The sequence below is a fragment of the Phoxinus phoxinus genome (assembly GCF_949152265.1).
Source record: "Phoxinus phoxinus genome assembly, chromosome: 3".
In the NCBI taxonomy this organism is placed as follows: domain Eukaryota; kingdom Metazoa; phylum Chordata; class Actinopteri; order Cypriniformes; family Leuciscidae; genus Phoxinus; species Phoxinus phoxinus.
Window position 1 is genome coordinate 33,447,095 of NC_136878.1, and position 23,404 is coordinate 33,470,498.

At 39.3% G+C, this 23,404-nt stretch overlaps 1 protein-coding gene across 2 annotated transcripts in view; it reads left to right on the plus strand.

Annotated features, from left to right (window-relative positions):
* Positions 1-23,404, plus strand: part of LOC306996031 (uncharacterized protein) — a 51,467-nt gene that overhangs the window by 20,839 nt on the left and 7,224 nt on the right. Inside the window, exon 3 of one of the 2 annotated variants that reach the window (XR_013796982.1) lies at positions 11,520-12,371. Coding sequence is in view for 1 of the 2 variants with exons in the window: in XM_079608118.1 (XP_079464244.1) it covers positions 11,520-11,719 (200 nt within the window). In the remaining variant the exon portion in view is untranslated. Of the gene's footprint in view, positions 1-11,519; positions 13,022-23,404 lie in introns of those variants that run through there. The other variant, XM_079608118.1, reaches the window with a different exon arrangement.

Below are 23,404 nucleotides of genomic sequence, written 5' to 3' on the forward strand. Positions count from 1 at the left end.
CAACCTTTGAGTCTCTTTTTTTTTGTGTATATCATTCTGTTGAAAAGCTATTTTTTTCTTATTAAGAAGTTGCTTAAGTGATCTGCTCACCCAGGGTTTATTATTGGGGTATAATGTAATCGTCTTTTTTGGAATAATCATTTGCTCACAAAATCTGACATAGCTTGTCACAGTGAGAGTTAATTCGTCTAGATCAATACATGAGTCCTTAAAAATGTCCCAATTAGTACTATGAAAGCAGCCATTCAATTCTTTAATTGCACCATCGGTCCATACAGAGACCTCTTTACGCTTAACTTTGCCTCTCTTAAGGGCTGATTGATAGATCGGAGCCAGAAAGACACAGCTATGGTCAGAAGACCCCAGGGGTGACATTGCATAAGATTTATAGGCATCTTTGACTGTACCATAGCACATATCTAGAATTTGACCATGTCTAGTAGGACATTTTACATATTGATAAAAGTGCCCAAGATGTTTCTTAAGACTACACGAATTAAAATCACCAAGTATGAAATGCGGAGCATCGGGGGAAATATTTTGTAAACATTGAACAAGTTTCAGCTACTGCATCTGTCAAATTAGCTCTTGGTGGATATAGACCAGTGTAAAGAAAATTTGAGGAATTTCTCGTGGCAGATAAAACGGACGCAGTGAGATAGATAAAAGTTCGATATGTGGGCTACAGATAGATTCCCTTACTATGATAGTTTTGCACCAGCGGGGGTTGACGTATAGACACACGCCCCCTCCTTGTGTTTTGCCCGTCAGCTGTGCGTCTCTATCTAACCGAATAGGCTGGCCAAAGCCATCAATTTCAAGATCCTGGTCCAAATCATGTTCTTTTAACCAAGTCTCAGTCAAAGCTATAACACAAGCATTCTTAAATTCCGGTATGAATTTAACATTTGCCTGCAGTTCGTCCACTTTGCTCCTTAATGATTGCACGTTTCCAAGGATGACCGAGGGAAGTGGCAGGCGGCGCAATCCAGCTCTGCGTAGCCTCCGTCGCACTCCTCCCCTCCGGCCACGCTTTCTCACCCGACCCGCTGCTATCACCCGCAATCTGGCGACAGGCCCACGCCATCTTCCGCATGCTCCACTGCCTCGTCCGCGGATCCTCACCCCCAGCTCCGTTTGTCGATCGAGGCAAGCAGATCCACATCTGCGAATCTCTGGTGGAATTTCATTGCAAAAAGTCCGTGGGGCTGAACCATTGCACTGGATTAGGAAATCCCGACTATACGGCAGTCTATGAGACGAGTTGGTTTGATGATGGTTCACAACAGTCCCAAGAGTAAGCAAGCTCATAAGCAATGTGTTGAACAAGTCCATGTTAATTACTAAATATTGGGATACTTTATATTCCCACAGCTATAACAGACGAGATACAAAAACAAACACGACAGATGCGGACACGCGGCTACTGCTGTATGTCGCCACCGAAGGGCAGCGCCAAGAAACTAAGAAATGCAGAAGAAATGCTCACATGCAGAAACTAAGAAATACATTTTCCAATAAAGATATTTATTTTGTTAAGGACAAATTACAAATGTTTGAATGTGCTACCTCAGATTTGTGAAATGTTCACCTGTTCGGCAAGAGATTGTCATTATATTTCTGACAATAAAGACTTGTTTAAAGGTGAACTATGCAGTTTTTTTTAGCTTAATTTTATGGAGACAGATCAGACTCATTAATAATTCACGCAGAAAACCTGATTCACACATGCGTAGACAATTTCACATGCATGAAACCTAATTCACATACACACAAAAAAAAAATCACGTGCGTGGAAAAATTTTTTTTCACAAAAAACAATTCACATGCGCAAAATACAATGATATATTCACAAATGCAAAACACAATTCGTAGATATACAACTGTGTGCAAAAACCTTTGAGTGTTTAAAATGTACGAGTTGATCCCTGAATGTGGATGTGCAATCGTCATTCACGTGTGAATCGCCTCGGATGTGTGTGTGTGTGTGTTTTTGAGACTTTCCTGGCAGAGCAGTTGACCCACGCAGGTCTGTCGCACTCTTTAGCCAATCAGATGCGAGCTTACCATTCAACCAATCATATATGGAATCCCCTGAGAGTGCATTCGATGAGCACGGTTCTGCGCACCATTTGCACAATACGGATTAATTAGAACGGAAATGAAGCCTCAATGAAGCTTTCAATCCAGCATGGCGAACAAAGAACGGGTACGAGTTTAGTTTATTTAATAAAAGTCTGAGTATACACGGTTTATCGTTTACAGGGCCTCTGGTCCACGGATCGATCTTTAGAAATTAATATGAAAATCGATTCAGAATTGGTGAATCGATTTTTTTCAACACAGCCCTATTGCTTTTAGTCTTTACACGTCTTTCTTTTTACTATCTTTATTGCAGTTTAATTTATAATTAGCGTTACTGTAACTGTCTTGTTGCAACCGTCTAGTTTTTTTTTTACTTTTAACTTAGGTTTTCTGACTAGAAAACTATAACATTCTTGATTGAATGTGTAAACCAGGGGTGCCCAATCCTGCTCCTGGCGATCGACTGTCCTGTAGGGATGGTTGACAGCTAGATTAATAGATACAGATAGATTATAGCCTACATATATAAATACATAGATAGATTATAGATACATATCTAGGTACATGGATAGATTATAGATACATATCTAGGTACATGGATAGATTATAGATACATATCTAGATACATAGATTCATAGATAGATACATAGATAGATAGATTTGGATAGATAGATGCGCAGAACTCATGATCCACTAACTTACTGGAAAGAGAGAGCAGTAATCTTTCCTCATTTGTATGTCCTAGCTAAAAAATGTCTTTGCATGCCAGCAACAAGTGTCCCTTGTGAGAGGATTTTTTCAAAGGCTGGAGAAATTATCTGTAAAAAAAAGAAGTAAGCTAAGTCCTTCCACAGCAGAGAAATTAATATTTTTGAATACAAATCTCTACAAAAGTGAGACATTGTGGCTTGATTTCTTTTATTAATATTCATTTTGCAGGACCAAAATAACATTATGCACAGTGATGAGCCTATAGGTTACAAGCGTCACATATTAGAAAAATACAATAATAAAAAAACAACAATTTTTTTTAATGGCTCGTCAAGGTTGTTTCAGATCAACACCTGCAAGTGACCACTAGGTGTCACCGTTGAGACGGGTGTCGGATTGATTCGAAGCCTCGACACAATATGGCACATTTGGTTCAACTGTTTCATTGCTTCACGAAGCCTCGATCTGCCCACCACTACTGTCCTGCACAGTTCATCTCCAACCCTAATCAAACACACCTGCCTTTAATTTACAAGTGATCCTGACGTGCTCTGAAGACCTTAATTGGTTGCTTCAGGTGTGTTTGATTAGGGTTGGAGATGAACTGTGCAGGACAGTCGATCGCCAGGAGCAGGATTGGGCACCCCTGGTGTAAACGATAAACCGTGTATACTCAGACTTTTATTAAATAAACTAAACTCGTACCCGTTCTTCATTCGCCATGCTGGATTGAAAGCTTCATTGAGGCTTCATTTCCGTTCTAATTAATCCGTATTACGCAAATGGTGCGCAGAACCGTGCTCATCGAATGCACTCTCAGGGGATTCCATATATGATTGGTTGAATGGTAAGCTCGCATCTGATTGGCTAAAGAGTACGACAGACCCGCGTGGGTCAAGAGCTCTGCCAGGAAAGTCTCAAACACACACACATCCGAGGCGATTCACACGTGAATGACGATTGCACATCCACATTCAGGGATCAACTCGTACATTTTAAACACTCAAAGGTTTTTGCACACAGTTGTATATCTACGAATTGTGTTTTGCATTTGTGAAATGTATTTTATGAATATATCATTGTATTTTGCGTATGTGAATTGTTTTTTGTGAAAAACATATTTTTCCACGCACGTGAATTTTTTTTGTGTGTATGTGAATTAGGTTTCATGCATGTGAAATTGTCTACACATGTGTGAATCAGGTTTTCTGCGTGAATTATTAATGAGTCTGATCTGTCTGTCTCCATATAATTTACCTTAACTGAACAGCTTCGGAGTCATTGGAATGGTTATATTACTTTTTTCGGGTTGAATGGTGGTTGTCTCGCTTCCCCCTGGTGCCTGTGAGCGGAAAAAACACCCTTGTAACTTTGAGCCGGCGGGCCGACATATCGCGTGATATCAGGTCTTGCGATGTAACGAATTGCTTTATGGCAAAAATAAATCTGCTAAAATTCTATCATTATTGCGCTTCCTCACGCTGTTCGAACCCGGATTAAGAAAACGTTTTAAAGAATGTACCATCTGCTTTGATGTCGTTGATCTACTAGCCTCTGGTATCTGAGAGTCGACAACGAGTCTTTACGACAGTGTTGTCAAATATATATTCTGAAGCTGTAGGGGGAGCTCTATAGAGAAACCTGTGAGCAAAAAGCGAGAATACAGCCAAGAAATTCCCGAAAATGCATAGCTCTGCTTTAAAACAACAATTAACGCTCTGGTTTCTACAACTTTCACTTAGGAGCAAAAATCTGCCTTTAAACTTGAAAGAAATAATGATTTGACATTTATCGTGATAATTATCGATATCGACTGATATAAAACAATTATCGTGATAATTGTTTTTGGATATATCGCCCAGCCCTATCCTAAGGGCAGCATGTACAGAGTGAACAGCAACGGTCCTAGTACTGAGCCTTGTGGTAAGCCATACTGCACTTTTAATCGATAAGACATCTCTTAATTTACTGCTACAAACTGATAACGGTCAGATAAGTATGATTTAAATCATGCTAATGCAATTCCACTAATGGAGAGAAAACAACTGTTTAGCTTTGGGGGTGTTGGACTCGATCTAAAATGAGTGTGAAGCTTTGGGGGTGTTGGACTCGATCTACTCCATCGGTGTTTTGATCATCGCTCTGAATCTGATAACTTTTTTGTTTAAAATGTTGCATTTCTTTATGAAACTTGCCGACATTCAAGTGTTGATAAAAAAGGATGCATAAAAGGTGTTTTTCAAGTAAAAAAATTATATCTAAATTTGAATATAGTAGTATACTGCAAGTGCAAAAATAATATATAAATAGTAAACCATAAGTATAATGTTATGTTCACTTAAAGAAAACTTACAAATATACTTGCAGTATAAACTACTAATCAAGTAGTTTACGGAGAGTACACTTCAGTGTGTACTTTCATAAACCAAGAAATGTACTTGTATTAAAATAGTAAACTACTAGTATACTTATAAGTTCACTTGTAGTACAGATGCATTACAAATGAGAAACATAGTTGTGTACTTAAAGTTTACTACTGTTACACTTATAGTACACTTAAACGTATACTTTTATATACTAAAATTGGGCCAATTTAGTCCCAAGCAGTATTGAAATAGTAGTACACATACTGTACAAGATTACTACAAGTACACATTGATATTAGTATACTTACTACATAAAGTATACTTAAAAATATACTATTACTTAAAGGGACACTAAGTATCTTTTTAGGTATTTTATTATCTAAAATCAATATTTTTATTCATAAATATGTCCTCAATGGGGTACAAATACCTTGGCCAATTATCTGACTTATCCTTATAAATGAAGAATTTATTATCTTTATATACATGGGACGGGTAGGTCCACGGAGGCTTCCATGTAGTTCCGCCATCTTGCAAAACTATAATAGCAGAGAGGGACAAAAAGTACTAAGCCAACGCGTTTCCACAACACTTTTTCGTTCAGAGCCAGCCGAAACCAGCAGAAACGCAGGTGCAGAGCAGTGAGAGGCGCTTGAAACTGCACCGGCAAGTTTAAAAGTCTGGATTGCATTGTTATTATGGACCATACATATGCCAAGCCACAGGAGAAGAAAACATCATCGCCAAAAAAGTCAAAAATAGAACGTAAAATGCGTGGGATTTCCCCCTTTCTGGTCAATGTATTTGCTTCAATTACAATTGCCTCTGCTTAATTAGGGCCCAAGCCTTGAAAAGGCGAATGCCCTATTGTTTTCCAAAGGATTATTAGGGCCCGAGCACCGATGGTGTGAGGACCCTCTTGGAATTGCTCTGTTTATTAGGGCCCAAGCCCTGAAAGGGCGCAGAGCCCTATTGTTCTTCTAAAGATTTTTTGTTATTATTCTTTATAATAATTTTTTTTTCAAGGTTTTTGCCACTTTTGGGGGCCTTAACGTGCTCAAAAACTCTTGAAACTTTGCACACGGGTCAGAAAGTGTGCAACTTTCTCCCATTAGAGCCGGACTGAAGCTGGTACCCGGGCGTGGCAGGGGGGCTCGGCAGCGCCCCCTGGAACGGGGTCCGAAAACTTGGTCCATAAATCAAACACGCTTGCATGAAATAATATGAAACTCGGTACACTTATAGATCTCACCGGTTCATATATCCTTCATGCTTTGACTTTTTACCCCAGCCCAACAGGAAGTCGGCTATTTGGGGAAGTTAGAAAAACGCATTCAATGGAATTTAAAATACTCCTCCTAGACGATTCAACCAATCGCCACGAAACTCGGTGTACATGAAGTCAAGACATTGAGGATGAAAAATTGCCAGGGGATTTTTGATATCTCGAACGGTTTGGCCGTGGCGAGGAAACGAATTTATGGCGAATATTGGAAACAGGAAGTGTGTTATAACATCTGCATACATTAATTGATCTTGATGAAACTTCAGCAGTGTGTTTGCTGTAAGAGGCCAATCACATGGATGTGACTATTGTGAGTCAAAGTTATAGCGCCACCAACTGGCAGCAGGAAGTGTGTCACTTTCAAAATGCTTTGAATTCACCCTCTTATTTTTACCCGATTTGCTTCAAACTTCATCTGTATAATGTAAACACACGACAGATGTAGACCTGTGAAAGGATTATTGATATCTTTAATACTGTCGCCATGGCAACGCTTTAAACTTTTATATTCTTTTTGGATGCATTTGAGGCTCTTAACATGCTTCAAATTGCATGAAACTCAACATGGATATCACATTTATTGTCTAGTACACTTGTGCGAAGTTTCAGAAACGGGCGTGGTAAGGGGCTCAGTAGCGCCACCTTTAGCCAAAAATGGGGTATTAGTTTTACCTACAGTAACCAAACTCTGTACGTATATTCTTCTCTTCGATCCGGACAACTTTCTAATTTACACTCATTAGCTCCGACCAACAGGAAGTCAAATATTTTGGTTTGAATGGAGAAAATCTCAGAAATTTGCCAGTCTCTCTCAGTGTCTGTGAGTGTGTGTGAGGAGGGGGGCTTTATTTTAACCCTTTCTCTGCTGTGTGCGACTTCTCAGGCACTTTTGGGGCCCTTAACGTGCTTGAAAACTCTTGAAACTTTGCACACAGGTCAGAACCCACGGCCATCAGGGCCGGGCTAAAGCTGGTACCCGGGCGTGGCGGGGGGGCTCAACAGTGCCCCCTTTAACGGAGTCCGAAAACTTGGTCCATATATCAAACACGCTTGCATGAATTAGTATGAAACTCGGTACACATATAGATCTCATCGGGCCGAACAACTTTCGTGCTCTAAGTTTTACGCCAGTCCAACAGGAAGTCGGCTATTATGGGTTGCCCCTGGAATTTTATATACTCCTCCTAGAAAAATTATCCTATCGCCACCAAACTCGGTCAACATGAAGTCAAGACATTGAGGATACTAAATTGCGGACGGATTTTTGATATCTCAAACGGTTTGGCCGTGGCGAGGAAACGAAATGATGGCGAGAAAAGAGAAACACGATGTGTTATAACGTCTTCATACATTAATTGATCTTGATGAAACTTCAGTAGCATGTTTGTTGTAAGAGGGCGATCACATGGATGTAACTAATGTGAGTCAAAGTTATAGCGCCACCAACTGGCAGCAGGAAGTGTGTTACTTTTGACAAAAGTGGGGGGGTTAGTTTTACCTACAGTCACAAAACTTGGTATGTATATTGTGCACATCGAGCCGGACAACTTTCTAATTTACAGTCATTAGCTCCGACCAACAGGAAGTCAGATATTTTGGTTTGAATGTGGTTTTGTCTCTCTCTGCCTCTCTCTGACAGCGTTCCCACTGCCAGTGTGTGTGTGTGTGTGTGTGTGTGTGTGTGTCTGTGTGTCTGTCTGTGTGGAGAGGGGAGGGAGGGCACACACACAGACAGCCCCCCCTGTCTGTGTGTGTGGGGAGGGGGGCAGAAAGACTCTATTAAAAATAGGTATATTGTGCCATCTAGTGTTTTATACTATGTATACATGTGTTTTTTCTTTTAAACAAGTGTTTTAAAGTACAGTAATTTCAATGAATATATATACCACACTTCATAGGAATTTCCGGTGTTGTGTACTTACAATGGCTGCTGATATCATGTGTCCGTTAAGTCCATGTCTAATTTTTCATTTTAGGTTTCAGAAGGGTGGTCACGCATACTTTGTGGTTGATATGTGCCCTCGATGCGCACTTTTGCAGAACCCACACTGATGCAAGCTCTAAAGCAGACTTCTTCTGGACAGTCAAAGCGGAGTTACGTTATTGCCCGTCGTGCACAGGAACCCTAAAGGCACCGGGGTGGTGGTTTATATATATATATATATATATATATATATATATATATATATATATATATATATATATATATAAATATAGCTGCAAGCAGCGATGGAGGGCCCAAGCCGGTGGCACCGCCACCTTGGTGCCTTTAGTGCAGCTATATTTATTTTTATATAAATTTATAAAAATTTATCCTCCCCTCAAAGTGATCATGCTACTAGCCTACATAGTGGCGAGATGGATCACAAAACTTATCACGGATCCGTGGTGATGATTACTCACTCTCTCTTGAGCGTCTGGCGCGAGTGATTTCAATGTAAAGACGCGTTTATGCGCATCTAGAGGTCCTGCGGCTCGGTGTTTAGCGCGGCGCGGTAGACACGAGCCTCATTCTACTCCAGTTTGCGCAAATGAGGCGAATTGCTATCACAGATAATGTATTTTCTATCATTTCACTGTAGCTCAGCATCGCGATGTAAAGTTAACGTTATTGCATGATCACAGTTCATATGTGTGGGGAAAGATAAGCTATTAGAGTAAAAATATTGCGTTAGGCTACTTCAGTTAATAAGAAAAAAGATTTTACAATTCCTGCAAATGCAGTGATGAAGTTCATGTTCTCATGATTTATTTTTATGAATAACAATGTTTCAAAACATCCCCCCCTCCCCTCTGTTTTTTTCACAAATCGCACCCTGGGCATAACTACAATATTTCATGTTTTTCACAGTCAGTAATTCATACTGTAACATTCGTTTGTTTGTTGTCATGTTGCAGTTTGTTTGAAATAACACACCTGTTCACCTGAAGAAAAACTCGACGAAGTGCTATTAGAAGGCATCCTGTCAAAGCTTTTTGGTACATATCGCCTACCGTAGATGCAATGCGCATTTGAAAAAGCGAGGCGCTGGAGAGCAAAATTAGTTTGAATGCAAAATACTAATTCACCACTAGATGGGAGTAATTCCTACTTAGTGTCCCTTTAAGTACACTTCATAAAATTAACTTGAAGTATACTTTTTTTCCGTAAGGGTGGCCCCTTTGGAAACACCCCATTTGAGTATTTCTGTGTCAGCCCTATTGGAGTGGCTACTAGGGTACTGTTCATTGGCATGATAGATTTTATTTCACCGTTCTTTAACTGGGGCTGCAAAAGCAGTCCCGCAATTTGACATGCTGACTGAAGCAATACTGAATTACCACTTGCATATTATCCAATACCTCCCATATCCACTTGCTCTACGATTTCTTAATCATTTTTCCACATGATGCTACTCCAGCCGCCTATCTTCTCACAGGTCAAAAAGTTTTTGCAGTCCTCCAGATTCCAATTGCCCAGGACAAAACAGCGGGTCCAGCCACATCCATTTCTGGCATTAACATAGACTTGGTTCATTTTCAAGGGTCATTGCCTCAGGAAAACATTGACAGAGTTATTTAATCGTGTTAAATCCTTAGACAGCCCAAATTGTTCTAAGCGCGGACAAATTCATCAGCAACTCTCAGACCTCCCTCCTCATAGGTACTATGTATCTCTATTCTCCACTTTCTGTCTATGTTACCACTCCATCAACACTGCCTGTACACTCAACACAATTTTCAGTTTAGCTTTCTTTGGTTTTCTCTTCTGCTCTGAACACACAATCACCTATTTCCAACCCAAAAGTTCATCATACAATTTCAGATTTGCTGGTATTAGACAATGAAACCATTTCCTTTTTCAAAGCAAGGCATACAAAGCAAGGCATACAAGGCCAAAAAAAGGCCACTTCATTTACATTTCTCTCCCAACCCAAATCGTTCAGCATCGGCCAACCCAGTTTTTGTGGTGTATCCAAATCAACCGTATCATTCCCTCTTATCTTACCTGCAATTCAAACACTCAGGTTAAATCAACCTTTGACTGGCTATTTGTGGATAACAGCAACAATCCAGCATCGATATTCTGGTTTCAAAAACATCTTAAAGAGGTGCATTTAACTGCATTATTTTATAATGTTTCCTGGGGTGCACTTATAATAATGTGAGTATGATTTTTACATAATTCAGAAATAAAAGGCATTTTTCCTTCCCTGTGTCTTCTGTAAGACTTAAAGGCTCACTGCTGTGATTGGCTAACATCGTTGCATGAAATAAGTATTACATGTGGAACTCTCTCGATTACAGCTCTAGTTAAAAGCTCTAGACAAGATACTAATCGTGAAAAGTGTTGATTATAGCATTATATTTAGATCTTTAAACATGATATTTATATTCTAAATATTTTATTATATTATATTTAAATTTGCCTAAAGCACATTGTTTGCATACCCTAGCATATAGATAGATCTATTGATTCCTGTAATGTGTCACAAAGCTGTTCAGTCATTACATCAATTTGTACACCATGCCAGAAAGCTAATTCGCTCACTGATTAAAATAATGTCTGTGGTTAACTTCCATGATTGTTCTGTAATATAATCTACACACAGTCATACATCAAACTAGCAAGATTTTATATATATATATATATATGTATGTTTTTTTGTATATAAGTCACTAATAAATTGCTACATACATACAGTTGTCAAACAGTTTTCAAGAATGTATATAGTTGTATAGTACCAGCAACATCTTAGTTACTAACAGTTAGGCCTACTTCATAATTAATGTCTGACTGTAGGTATTTTATGTTGCAGACGAAAACACAAATCACTTCTTGCAATGATAACCACAGCCACAGGCATTAATTCTACTCATAAATCCAAAACATGCCATTCTAAAAACACACTGGAAATTCTTAACCTATGAACCCATGGCTCAAAAATGCTGAATCTAGCAACTAGCAACTCGATTGTTCTATTGCGACCTGCATTACAATCATGTCTTTCAAATTAAATCCCTCTGAAGTTGATTCTGCATAAGCCAGCATGTGGTTTCTCAAAAACACTGTTTTGTTTATGTGTCTGCAGTTGCATTGGGAGTCATGCTGACCAGTGGCTGTGCAACAGCCCGACACTGCCACACGGAGGAGCTGCCGGGAGTCAACATACACTGCTGCGCCTCTAATCTGTGCAACAGCGCCACCCGCTGGCGAACAACCACACTGATGCCTATGTGCTCATTGACGTTTGCTCTGTTGCTTCAAAGTGGCATACTGTCTACAAAATAACTTTGAACGTAACGGAAAAATCACGGCAGCTACACTTGGATTCAAGACATGAAGGAGATAACCTGTGAACACAGACCCAGGAGTAATTGTATGTGTGGATACATCTCAAAATCTCAAAACAAGTGGGCACTGGGCAATGAAAATCATGCTGAACTTTTCTTGTTTATTTTATTTTTTGCCAGTGGGCTCAATGTGAATTTTAGTGGACGTATGACGTCAGTTCTCCTCACGTTCCCACGGGTTTTGTTCATTACATTAAAGGAGCTGTATTAACCTTTTCACTAAAGCATAAAAATAACATAATATGTTTGCATTTGAGGAAACATGCTAAGTTCACATACTCGTTTTTCGGAAAAACACTTCTACAGCTATTTTACTTTGAAATGTACGTTTCCAGGCTGGAATGTTTGTTTTTGTTTTGGTCTGTGATACTGCATGTTGCCAATATTCATTATCCATTGCCCTCGTTCCTGTTGCGTGTGCTCAAACTGGCAACCTGTGTGAGCGCCATCCAGTCTGAAGAGCAGGTGGCGGGAGAAACCACGATCTCTGATATTTTGAATTGGACTGCAGTACTTATTTTGACCACTTGTTGTCATTCTTACAGACTGCACCTTTACCATTACATGATGCACAAACGTTTGACAATCAAGTAAGTGCTGAATTTTGCAAAGTCTTAATTTTGAATATTTATAAGACATTGATTGCACTGCACTGCAAATTATTTTTGTTTAAAAATGTAAACAGCATTCCATAACTGAGCAGATACATTAAAAATGTTGTTGTCTTACCTTGATTCACGCCTGTAATATTAAGTCAATGTTTTTTTGTTTTTTTTTACGTCATGACTTCGTAATGACATCATATTCGTAAACAGAAATGAAAGTCTGGCCATATACATATGACAGCACGTATACTTCCTGAACCATATGAATTATTGGCAGAGAAGTGAACATCTATATCTAAAGGATGTCTTAAGAGGGCTCAAATCTACAGGAGATGGCAGTGTTTCACAATCTCTTGACACAGGCATAAATCTTCAACCTGACTAAATCTGACACAGCAGATATGTTGTGGTGCTCAGTCCACTGTGCTCATCGTAATTAGAGCCATGAAACATGCCTGACTAGAGCAATATTTTACTGGGATTCATTCTTTTCTAGAAATCATGTTTGTAATATGCACTGTGATTCATCATATTGGTCCTTTGAAGAGGCGACAGATTCAGAGAACAGTTTAAGAGCAATGGCCTGTCTTATGGAGAAAGCTCTTATGAAAATAAACGGGAAGAGATCCACAGAGGCTCATGGCTCTGTTTTGATTTGTTTAATCCAGCCTTTGAGAAAACACAGGCACTGAGAACCATCTCTCACGGAGTGGAGGAAGAAGTGTTTCATCTTTTAACTCTCCTCATGATTCATCCAGAAATTAGCAGAGAGAGAGAATACAGAGACAGGTTTGAGAGCTGGTGTATGAAATAAGGCAGTCTAGTATATGCTCCTCTCCTTCTAGATTCTCAAAGCTGTGCACTGCCTTTGAGTAACAGGGCTAATGAGAGCTGAAGCACATGCTGTAGCAGCACCCTCAACTCTCTCCTGTCTTTAACTTCTGCTGTCACATATCCCTGACACTGAAATGGCTTCTTTCACAATTGGTTGCACTGAATTTGGTGAAATTCTATAAATCGTGTGGTGCTTCTGAGTGATTTGTTTCAGTTTATTAGTTAATGTCAGACCACAAATGAGCCAAAGCAAGAATCAAGTTATGGAAAATGACAACTGAACTGAACTGAAATATAACTGAAATATATGTATCCAATTTAATATGCAAAATGCTTTACCAATCAGCATACTTCATTGATGCAGTGATCCATGTACAGTACAAACCCCACTGCTTTGATGGTACTGTGTTCTGGGCGGTTGGCAGGCCATTATTGTTTGGTTGCTAAGATGTTCTGAGTGGTTGAAAGGCAGAGGTATACCTGAAAACATACTTGAGTAAAAGTACAGATATCTTATAGTGAAACTGACATTACAAGTTACAAGTCACCAATTCCAATACGGCTTAAATTACAAACAAAAGTCTTGATGTTTTGAGGAGAATGTGAGGCTGTCAGTCACCGCACCGGTGTGGATACTGTCATTCGGAATCACAGATTCTACTTTTTGGAAGTATGACCAAAATAATACTTTTTTACCGAAAAATATCATCTAAACAAGTAAGTAACATCCACTTTTGTTCTGACCAACTAAGGGGGAAAAAAAGCATTGCAATAAATCGCGCTGATTAAATCTAACGATTACTTAACATATCACATCATCAAACCATGCAACTTATACTTTGTTCTCAAATTGTTCATGTTAACAACATCATTGTGTGACTACATTTAATGCCCTTCCAATATTTATCCTTGTTTTCGCATGAGCCCGGTTGCAGTCTCTTTTTTTCTGTAGCTACTCCAAAGTCTGAAGTCTTTCGCATTCTACAACAGGTGAATCTCCAGTTGTAACCTTTCTGAAGTGATAAAATTCCGATAAACTACCCCGAAGTGATAAAATTCTGTTTCAAAATTTTAAGGCCAGACAATTAGTTTAAGGCTTGGTTTGTTGGGAATTACAAACCTGCGCACATATTCAAATGCGCATAACTATAGAATTAATTATTAATGCACACGTGAGTGCCATCAGTGTTTCTCACAGGTTCGCATTTAAAGTCTGTGTAGAGAGAAAAAATTCGTTTTAGCGGCCTCTAATTTAATAACTAATAATCCTTGCGACGGAAGTGAATCAATCAAAACTAACTTTAGCTGGAAAATATATTTATTCAAGAACCTCTATAAAGACAAATCAATATGTTACCTTAAATTATCCGTTTACTGTAAATCCGCTTTGAAACAATCTGCATTGTTAAAAGCGCTATATAAATGAAGATGACTTGACTTGACTGTGAGAAAAGGCTATAAATCTCCATCTCCAACAAGCTCACACGCCATATACCCTACTAGCCGAGACACCTTCTTTATGTGTAGATGTGACGTAATGACACAAAGACATGCTTAAATTTCCAGTGGAAATCCACCAGTACCACTGGAATTAAAAACATTATTACAAGCTTACCAATTTAAATTGAGCTAAGGCAACCAGATCCTTTTGAACACTGGCTGGTTATGTACTTGCTCAAAAAATTATTTTGGATCATTTTTAACCCAAAAAAGTTACGCAAGTATTTTACTTAAAGGTGCTCTAAGCGATGTCACGCATTTTTTAGGCCAATTTTTTTTTTGTCACAAACAGCAAATATCTCCTCACTATATCCGCTAGCTGTCTGTCTCCTGAACACACTCTAAAAAAACGCGGTCTCTGTAGACACCCCAGGCTCCACAAACAGCAACAAAAACAAACTGAGCTAACCCGCACCACGAAACATAACAAACAGTATTCCAGCCAATAACCGACAAGAAGGATTTGGGGGTGGGGTTTGGGGGGTTAGTGCGCGGATGAGGAGGAGGGAGGGTCTAGCTAGACTCCGTTTTGTTTGACAATAGTTCGAACGTCAACAAGAAGTGACGTCACCCAGGATCCCTTAGAGAACCTTTAAGATTTGAAGTAGAGAAATCACTTTATCAATTTAAAACTGAACACCTCAAATTTGCAATAAATCAAGGTCAACATAACAGCCTCTTAATAGAGGCCCTTTCATATCATGCCCTTTTTTCATATTATTTTGTTTTTGAACGTTTTCATGCTTGATTGGTCAAAAAACACATTGTTTTTTACATATTTTACATCCTCTGTCTCGAACAGGTTGTCTTTAATGAAACCCGTACTTCCAAAATTTCTACGAAATGTGCTGTGGTTTGTTAGCTGGCCCAGTGTGTTGTAATTGACCCTTCGCAGGGAGCTTGATTGACAGGGGATCTGACCAATCATACTTCGCCATCCGCCATTTTGTCCGACAAAGCAGTCAGGAGAGTTAGTAGATTTACATAGGAGGATTTGAACTTGAAATACGGAGTGTAGCCTACTGACGCCTTTCCGCGGATAAAACTATTTGATGCTATAAATTAACTAGAAGGAAGAGATGATCGGTTCACGTGCAGCTTTAACTGATGCTAAGCAATCTGTCAGACACGTTAAAGAGCCACAAAACGGTATTTATTGTTTACATTTCTTAAAAAAAATTACCACATTTGAAAAGTAACCCGAAAAGTAACCGAAAAGTAACCTGGTCTGTCCTGTCTGTCAGCGCGTTGTCAGTGTCCTCTCTGCTCCGCGATGTATGTTTCACTGCGTGTGTGAGAGCAGCGTAGCTTGTCGGACATAGCGACAGTAACTAAGGGGGGCGGGTCTTTGCGAACGATCAGTTGGCAGTGCTACCCATAGACAGTATATAAACTGGACACAGCGACCCCATTGGTTTCAACGGAGAAAAGTGAAGTAAATTAGAAGCACTCACTTCCTGATGGCTGGGCGAACTGCGCAGGCCCAAACTGAGCTTGGCGACATAGATGTGACGTGAGCAACCTGTAGGTCTTCTAGTAGCTGTGCCGAGATAAATCTGAATAATTCCCTTCCGAATCTCGCAGAGACGGAGAGCGTGAGCATTAGCTGTCCATGAGCTAGCAGAGCAACTTTATCACTCTCTATGGGCTTCTCCCTTGACTTTATGCCTCCACGTCCACGTTGCTTGCGAGCTTCTCTGCATGACTACACCATGATGTCTATGGTCTACACGGTAATTTTCTCGACAGAGTCGCGTGGTTATGACGCAATCGTTAGCCTATTTTTACAAAAACGGCTTCTACGGGGCCATAACGTAAGATACAAGGTAATGGAGCCTTTTATACATTTTCGTGTTTCTTTAGAAATAAATAATGGACAAATGGAGTCTTTAAATGCCTCAGATGTAAAGTTATTCGCTGTCAAAGTGACGCCAAAATGAATGGGAGTCAATGGAATGCTAACAGCAGGCCGCTAATCAATGGTGGTGTCCGGGGAAGCTTCAGTTTCCGGGGGATGGATTATCCCCTTGGTGCTACCTCATCAAGGAGTACAGGCCATTGCACACTGAGTCCGACATTTTCGTATGCATTTTTTCGTGTTCGTGATTCGGTGGTTCTGAATTGTCAAAGCACCATTCGAACACCATTCAAACTGCTTGTTACGGATGTGAAAAACGCAGAATATCAAACCAGTTTCGATTTTTTTTATGACGGACAAAAGTTTTTGAGGCAGTGTGCAAGCGTGATTGACATAACGTGAGGTTGAATTTATTTTTTTAACATGCGAAAATTTCGGATGTGAATTTCGGACTCAGTGTGCAATGGCCTTACTTCTATACTCTTTGACCTTATGCGCCAGAGAAATGAGGGTGCCGCCATCTTTAGAATATGGTCTTTGAACTTCCGTTTTTGTGTTGCTCTGTAGCATCGCTGTCCAGGAGTAATTAGCTTTTGAAGTGGATTTAGGCTACTTAATGTAAAGTTAACGAAAATTATCTTGAGGATTGTAATGTGTAAGCTAGACCAGGAAAATTTTAAAACGGGCTGTTCATTCATAAATAAATACGCAAGATCGCTGTGAAAATACAGACCAAAAGACAACGAGCACAACGCTGAAAAGGGGCGAGGCTACATATGGTCTGTAGAGCGTGTTCGGGAAATATCACGCCCCTTTCATAACCGCGAGCTCTAGATGTAAATATTGACGATGGCGTCAATTTTAAACCAATTCGTGCAAGATTTGCATAAAGAAGTAGCCTACGGACTTTGCAAATGGATTTCACAGGACGTTTCAGAGTGGTATGTTGTTTTTGTAATTTTCTTATAGATAGCCTATAGCCTATATTATTCACAATTCAATCATATTTGTCGGAAAACTATGGTAGGCTACAAACAGTAGTCAATCACAAAATTATGGATAAGTGGCGGTGAACAGTCTCAGCCTACAAAAGCTACACACACTCACACTCAAGTCTCAGTTAAAGGGTTAGTTCACCCAAAAATGTCAGTAATTACTCACCCTCATGTTGTTCCAACACCGTAAGACTTTCGTCCATCTTTGGAATACAAATAATATTTTTGATGAAATCGAGAGTTGGTTCACTCCTTCATAGGCTGCTAGGCAATCAACTGCCCAGAAAAGTTATTATACATCGTTAAAATAGTCCAAGTAACTACAGTGGCTCAACCTTAAGTTTATCAATACTTTTTGTGCATAAAAAAAAAAAAATCAACTATTAATTTTCGTCCGTGTGGGCCTCTGATGCGAGTTCACGAGAGCACCACGACGCATGCGCGAGAATACGCCACTGGTGAAAGGTGATTTCTTACTGGCCTAAAGCTTAAGTTCACACTTGACTTTGAGCATGCAACATTTATATGGACAATGATGGCTTTTTAAAAAAACATAATTAAACATAACAAATAAAATAAATCTAAATGTACATATTTAGTTCACCTAAAATAAACATTATGTTTTTAATTACTGTGATATCAAAACCATAACACTTTCATTCATCTGTAAAACAAAAACAAAGATATTTTTTTATGAAACCTGAGAGATTTCTGTTCCTCCAAAAAAAGTCTATTCAACTACAATTATGAAGCTTCAAAATATTCATAAAAATTGTAAAAAAAAATATATGAATCGACGTTTAATCGAAGTCTTCTAAAACATTATCACTTTAAATTAACAGATTTATTTTAGTAATGTATATTTTAGTACATTTTATTTACATATAAGCACTGATCAATGCACATACATAAACATCATAAAATATGATAAACGGAAGCTAAATGTACAAAACAATTATGTCTCTTCAGAAGACTTAGCCTACATTATAACTTCTTCACATGAGCATGTGTTTCTGCCTGGTCTCCTGCATTTGTGTGTGTATGCATAGAAGTCTATGAAACAAAAAGTATTATGTCACCACCCCTTAAGTCACAACAGTCCATCGCCCTAGAGTCCAGTCCATATATGCTGTTGTTGTGTATGAATGTTTTAGAATCAGTTTATGATGAACAGCAAGTATTTATGCTGTAAATAATTATCCTGTTAGTCCTAATGCATTGAGCTTTACCTCATTTGTTACTGAGCATGAATCTCAGAACTATCACACGGGGGCTGTCAGAAAATAGACACTGCCGATTAATGGCAAATTAGGGCTGATTGAAAATGTCCCACAACCTAGAGGAGACAAGACCATGATGACTTATAAAATATATTTTCATTGATTTATTTTTTCCCAGAATGCCTTTTTTAAGCTGACAAGGCAAACCAATGTATAGAGCAGCCAAGAGTATACAGGTTTAATCCAATTGATAGGTGAACTATTGGCAGTTCTGAGAGATATCCCAGCTTTTAATGTGAAGTAGGAGAACACTTATCTTGTCGTTTGTTTTTATGTGAATAATACCGTAGCCTACAACACAGTCCACCTCACACAAACTCATATAATGTTGATTTAGTGTCTACCCTCACTATGACCACAATGTGTGACTAACCCAAGCTGCTTAATGTCCTGATGAAACTGGTATTTAAAAAAGATATTTTCTTCTGCATTATGACATACAGTACATCCAAGTGTAACAGATTATTGAAGAAGAAAAAATGAAGGGCAGAACCGGGGACTTAGTTTAATGCAATGGTTGTTGACTGGATTTTGAGATTTGGGCATTGCACTAAAAAATGTAGGCAGATAAACATTGGCTTGCATGTGTGGGGTTTAAGTAGACATAATGATTGGATAAGTCCTGCATACGTCACCAGAGAGAGGTCAGTCTTTTTCAGTGGAAGGGCCAGCAACCATGCAGAAAAATCCAGCATTGCTGGTCACCAGCATAAGGTATGTTTTGCAAGCTTGGACCAGCTTGAGATGCTGGTTGCTGGTTTGCTGGTTCCCAACATGGGATGCTGGTGTCCACAAATGAGTTACTAGGAGTGCTACTTGGGTGTTGAGAGGTGTGTTCCTTTGGTGTTCTTCAGCTTGGAGATCCAAAATGTTTCTCAAATAAACAGTAATTCTGAGGCACTCAAAAAGAATATAAGTTTAAAAAGCCTTTATTTAAACTTGGCTATCCATTAAAAAAACTTTTTAGCATAGCAAAGATTGGAAATAGGTATTATGGCAGGATGCACCATCTCACCTCTCGCCTTTACCATGGCTATGGAAGTTATCATCTGAGCCTCTCGGTGGGTAGTGGGAGGAGAGAAGATCAAGCCCGGGTTGCAGCTCCCTCCCATCATGGCATACATGGATGATATGACCACACTTACCACAACCATGGCCTGTACAGGCGGCTGTTGGAAAACTTGCAGGAAAACATTGAGTGGGCCCGGATGAAGATAAAGCCAAGTAAATCTAGGAGCATATCAATAATCAAGGGACGACAAACATAATTGATTCTTTATTGGGGAAGAACCCATACCAATGGTGATGGAGAAACCAGTCAAAAGCCTAGGGCGCTGGTATGATGTGACTCTCAAGGACACAGAACAAGTGGAGTACACTCTCCTCCGATGTCCTCTTCCGGTGTCCAGTCTTGCTGAAGTGTACAAATGCTGCAAAGTAAGGCTGGAAATGACACTGATGGAATCACGCAATCCATGCATAGCCCAAATAGTTACTGCCCTCAACTCTTCAGAGCTGTACAGCAGGTGAAGCCAGCCCTTAAGCACCGAGCAGCAAGGAAGAGGGGGCCTTGGTCTTGGAGACCATCCTGGCACATGGCAACTCCATCTCAGCATCAACAACTTGTGGTTAAAGAGGTGCACCGGCAAGAACAAGCAACTAGATGTTCAACGGTTATCTCCCAAGCAAGACAAGGGCTGATGGGAGGGAGTTGTGATGTGAAAGTTCTCTTTGAAGGAGCTGTGGGGCATGGAAGCATCTCAAATTAGCTTCCTGTTACGAGCCCCCAAGACGTCCTGCCATCTCCAATGAACTTGCATTTAATGAACATCCAATAGTACAGAGAAGATCGTATACGTGTCCCCTCTACTCATCTCCGGTGAACCTGAAGCACATATTTGTTGGCTGCAAGGTAAGCTTGACAGTAAATTAAAAGTTCCGTTCCAGTAAATTAAAAGTTCCAGTAAAGTAAAAGCTCCAGTAAAGGAGTTTGTCATGGAAGGGGCAAGGGAGGTCAATATAAAGACCCCAGGTGGAGCTCGCGAATGAAAGCTTTCAGCTGACCTGAATCAGAGGCATTGCTTCCCATCCGAAATTGTAGCTACCAATCTCAGACCAGACCTTGTGCTTTGGTCCTCCTCACATCACACTTTGTGTACACACACACACACACACACACACACACACACACACACACACACACACACACACACACACACACACACACACACACACACACACACACACACACACACACACACACACACACACACACACACACACACACACACACACACACACACACACACACAAACAAACACACACACACACACAGAGACGCAGTATTCCTAACACCAGGCATATTTAGTAAGCATTTGCAGCATTTCTCTATCCTTTTTTTTTTTTTTTTTTTTGCTCAGAATTCAGCTCAGGACATTAATGTGTTTAAGTATCAAGATGTTTCTTGTAAAATGTCGTAGAGGAAATGGGGGTGGATTCTACATACAGTAACATTAAAACAATAAAACAGACAGTAGGGATATAGAGCTATAAAGTTAATGTGGATAACATAACTCTGATAAGGATTTGATGAGAAAAGTTCTATAGAAAATCAGTTCATTGAAAACTTCAATATGAAAGTATGACTCTTCAGTACCTTGGCAAATATGATAGATTGAGCTAGTGACATTTATGTGATTTGATATGACAATCTAGAGGAGGAGGATAGCCTATGTGAGATGAACAGTTTTTCTCTGGAAAAGCAGGAGGTTTTTGTAAAACTCATAATTTGCTCTTTGTTTCTTCTTATTCCTGTCTGAGGGAAACAACTGATATATTAATGAACTCTCACAAATTTTTCACGTATTAAAAGATATTTCATACCTTCCCCATGTGTCCATTTCTATCTCTTATATTGATTTTCCACTCTGTTGTTTTTTAATTTCAAAGTCAGTATGCATTATTGATGAGACATTAATAACATTTAAAGTGCTGGATGAACTAAATTAATTGAATTTGGACAACATCATTAAATGACAAGAGGACAGTAATGCTTTACACGATAACTTATTCTCTTTTCTCTCTTTCTTCCCGCTTAAATTATTGTTATCACATAGCTTTTTTGATGGTCCACTACAAGCACTTTAAAAACACTGCGTTCTTCTTGAAAATGGTCCGTGCAAATTCAGTAAACAAGGCTTTCAGTAGAATAAATGGCATGGTTTATCACAAGTGAAATAGGAGTTATTGTAATGATTGAATGTTGAGCACAAGAAAGTATTGGTTAGCTTTCAATAGAGGCGTTTGGTTTTCTGTGCAAACGTGCAGTACAATTTTGAAATCTTTCTCTCAATAAACAAACACAAGAAAGTTAGACTTCCTCACCCCTACTGTTAACAATTACGCTGTATTTTTGAAACATATGCTGGATACAACAGTTGTTTTATTGTACATCATACTTGGCCCAATCAAACGTAGTCAGAGCAGCAGGGTTTTTTTTTAACCATAATGGGTAATTTTCTCCACTCTTCCCCTCCTACTTGTCCACCACATATCTCACAGTGCTTTACTGTTCTCAACCGCTAATTGCTGCATATGGTTTTATAGAATGTGGAACAGTGGAGCATTCAGCTTTACATGAGAGCACAACATGGCCATCAACTGATTGCGTTCCTTTTTTTAGTGCGCAAAGATCCAAACAGCAGGCCGTGTTTACACTGAGGCTGTTTATCATTGTCATTACTACATGAGTGCTCTGTTGTATGGTTAAGAGGCTATAGAAAACATGATTGTTTGATGTTGTAAGATTGGAGAAGTGTGGGAATAGTTATAGAAGTGTTTCTGTATGTCTGACACATTGTATGACAATTGTCTCCAGGGCATGATGCTGGATAATACCACACAACTGCAAAGTACACCAGTGTAGAGTTTCTGTTACATTATAGAGACTGTTAACGTGAAGGATCATGACGAAGTCAGGCATCTGTTCTCTGAGGTAATTTCTGTAGGGTTCATAATAGGTTCACTGAGCATTATGCAATTCTGTAGGCTGAGAGGGTCCGGCACACCACAGTCATATTACAGCTCTAGCACGACTGTGTATTGAAAAGTACAGTAACCAGTATGGCAATAATGTGATACTGTCACATACGTATGCATAATGAATGGTATAGCTATTTATTATCATATCATTATGTCATTTATAGATTAGTTTAATCTGTGCAGTCTTATTTCGAATTACATTTATCCATCCAACCATCCATCTATCCATCCAAAAGTGAACATGTGCTTTTGTTGCTTTAAGGATGTATTTCTACCTGATTGTACAGATAAAATAATTTTGTTGTTGTAACCTAATTCAATCATGTTTATGTAACATAAAACAATGGAATGCTGTTTTAACTTAATTGAGTTACATTGACAAATTCCAATGAAGCTCAGGATAGACACATTCCACACATTTGCACTAGGCTGCACCACACCTATAGAGGGCAGTATAGTCGTGGCTCGTGTCAGCTACAGGACATCTGCTCTGAATGAGAAAGAAAAAGA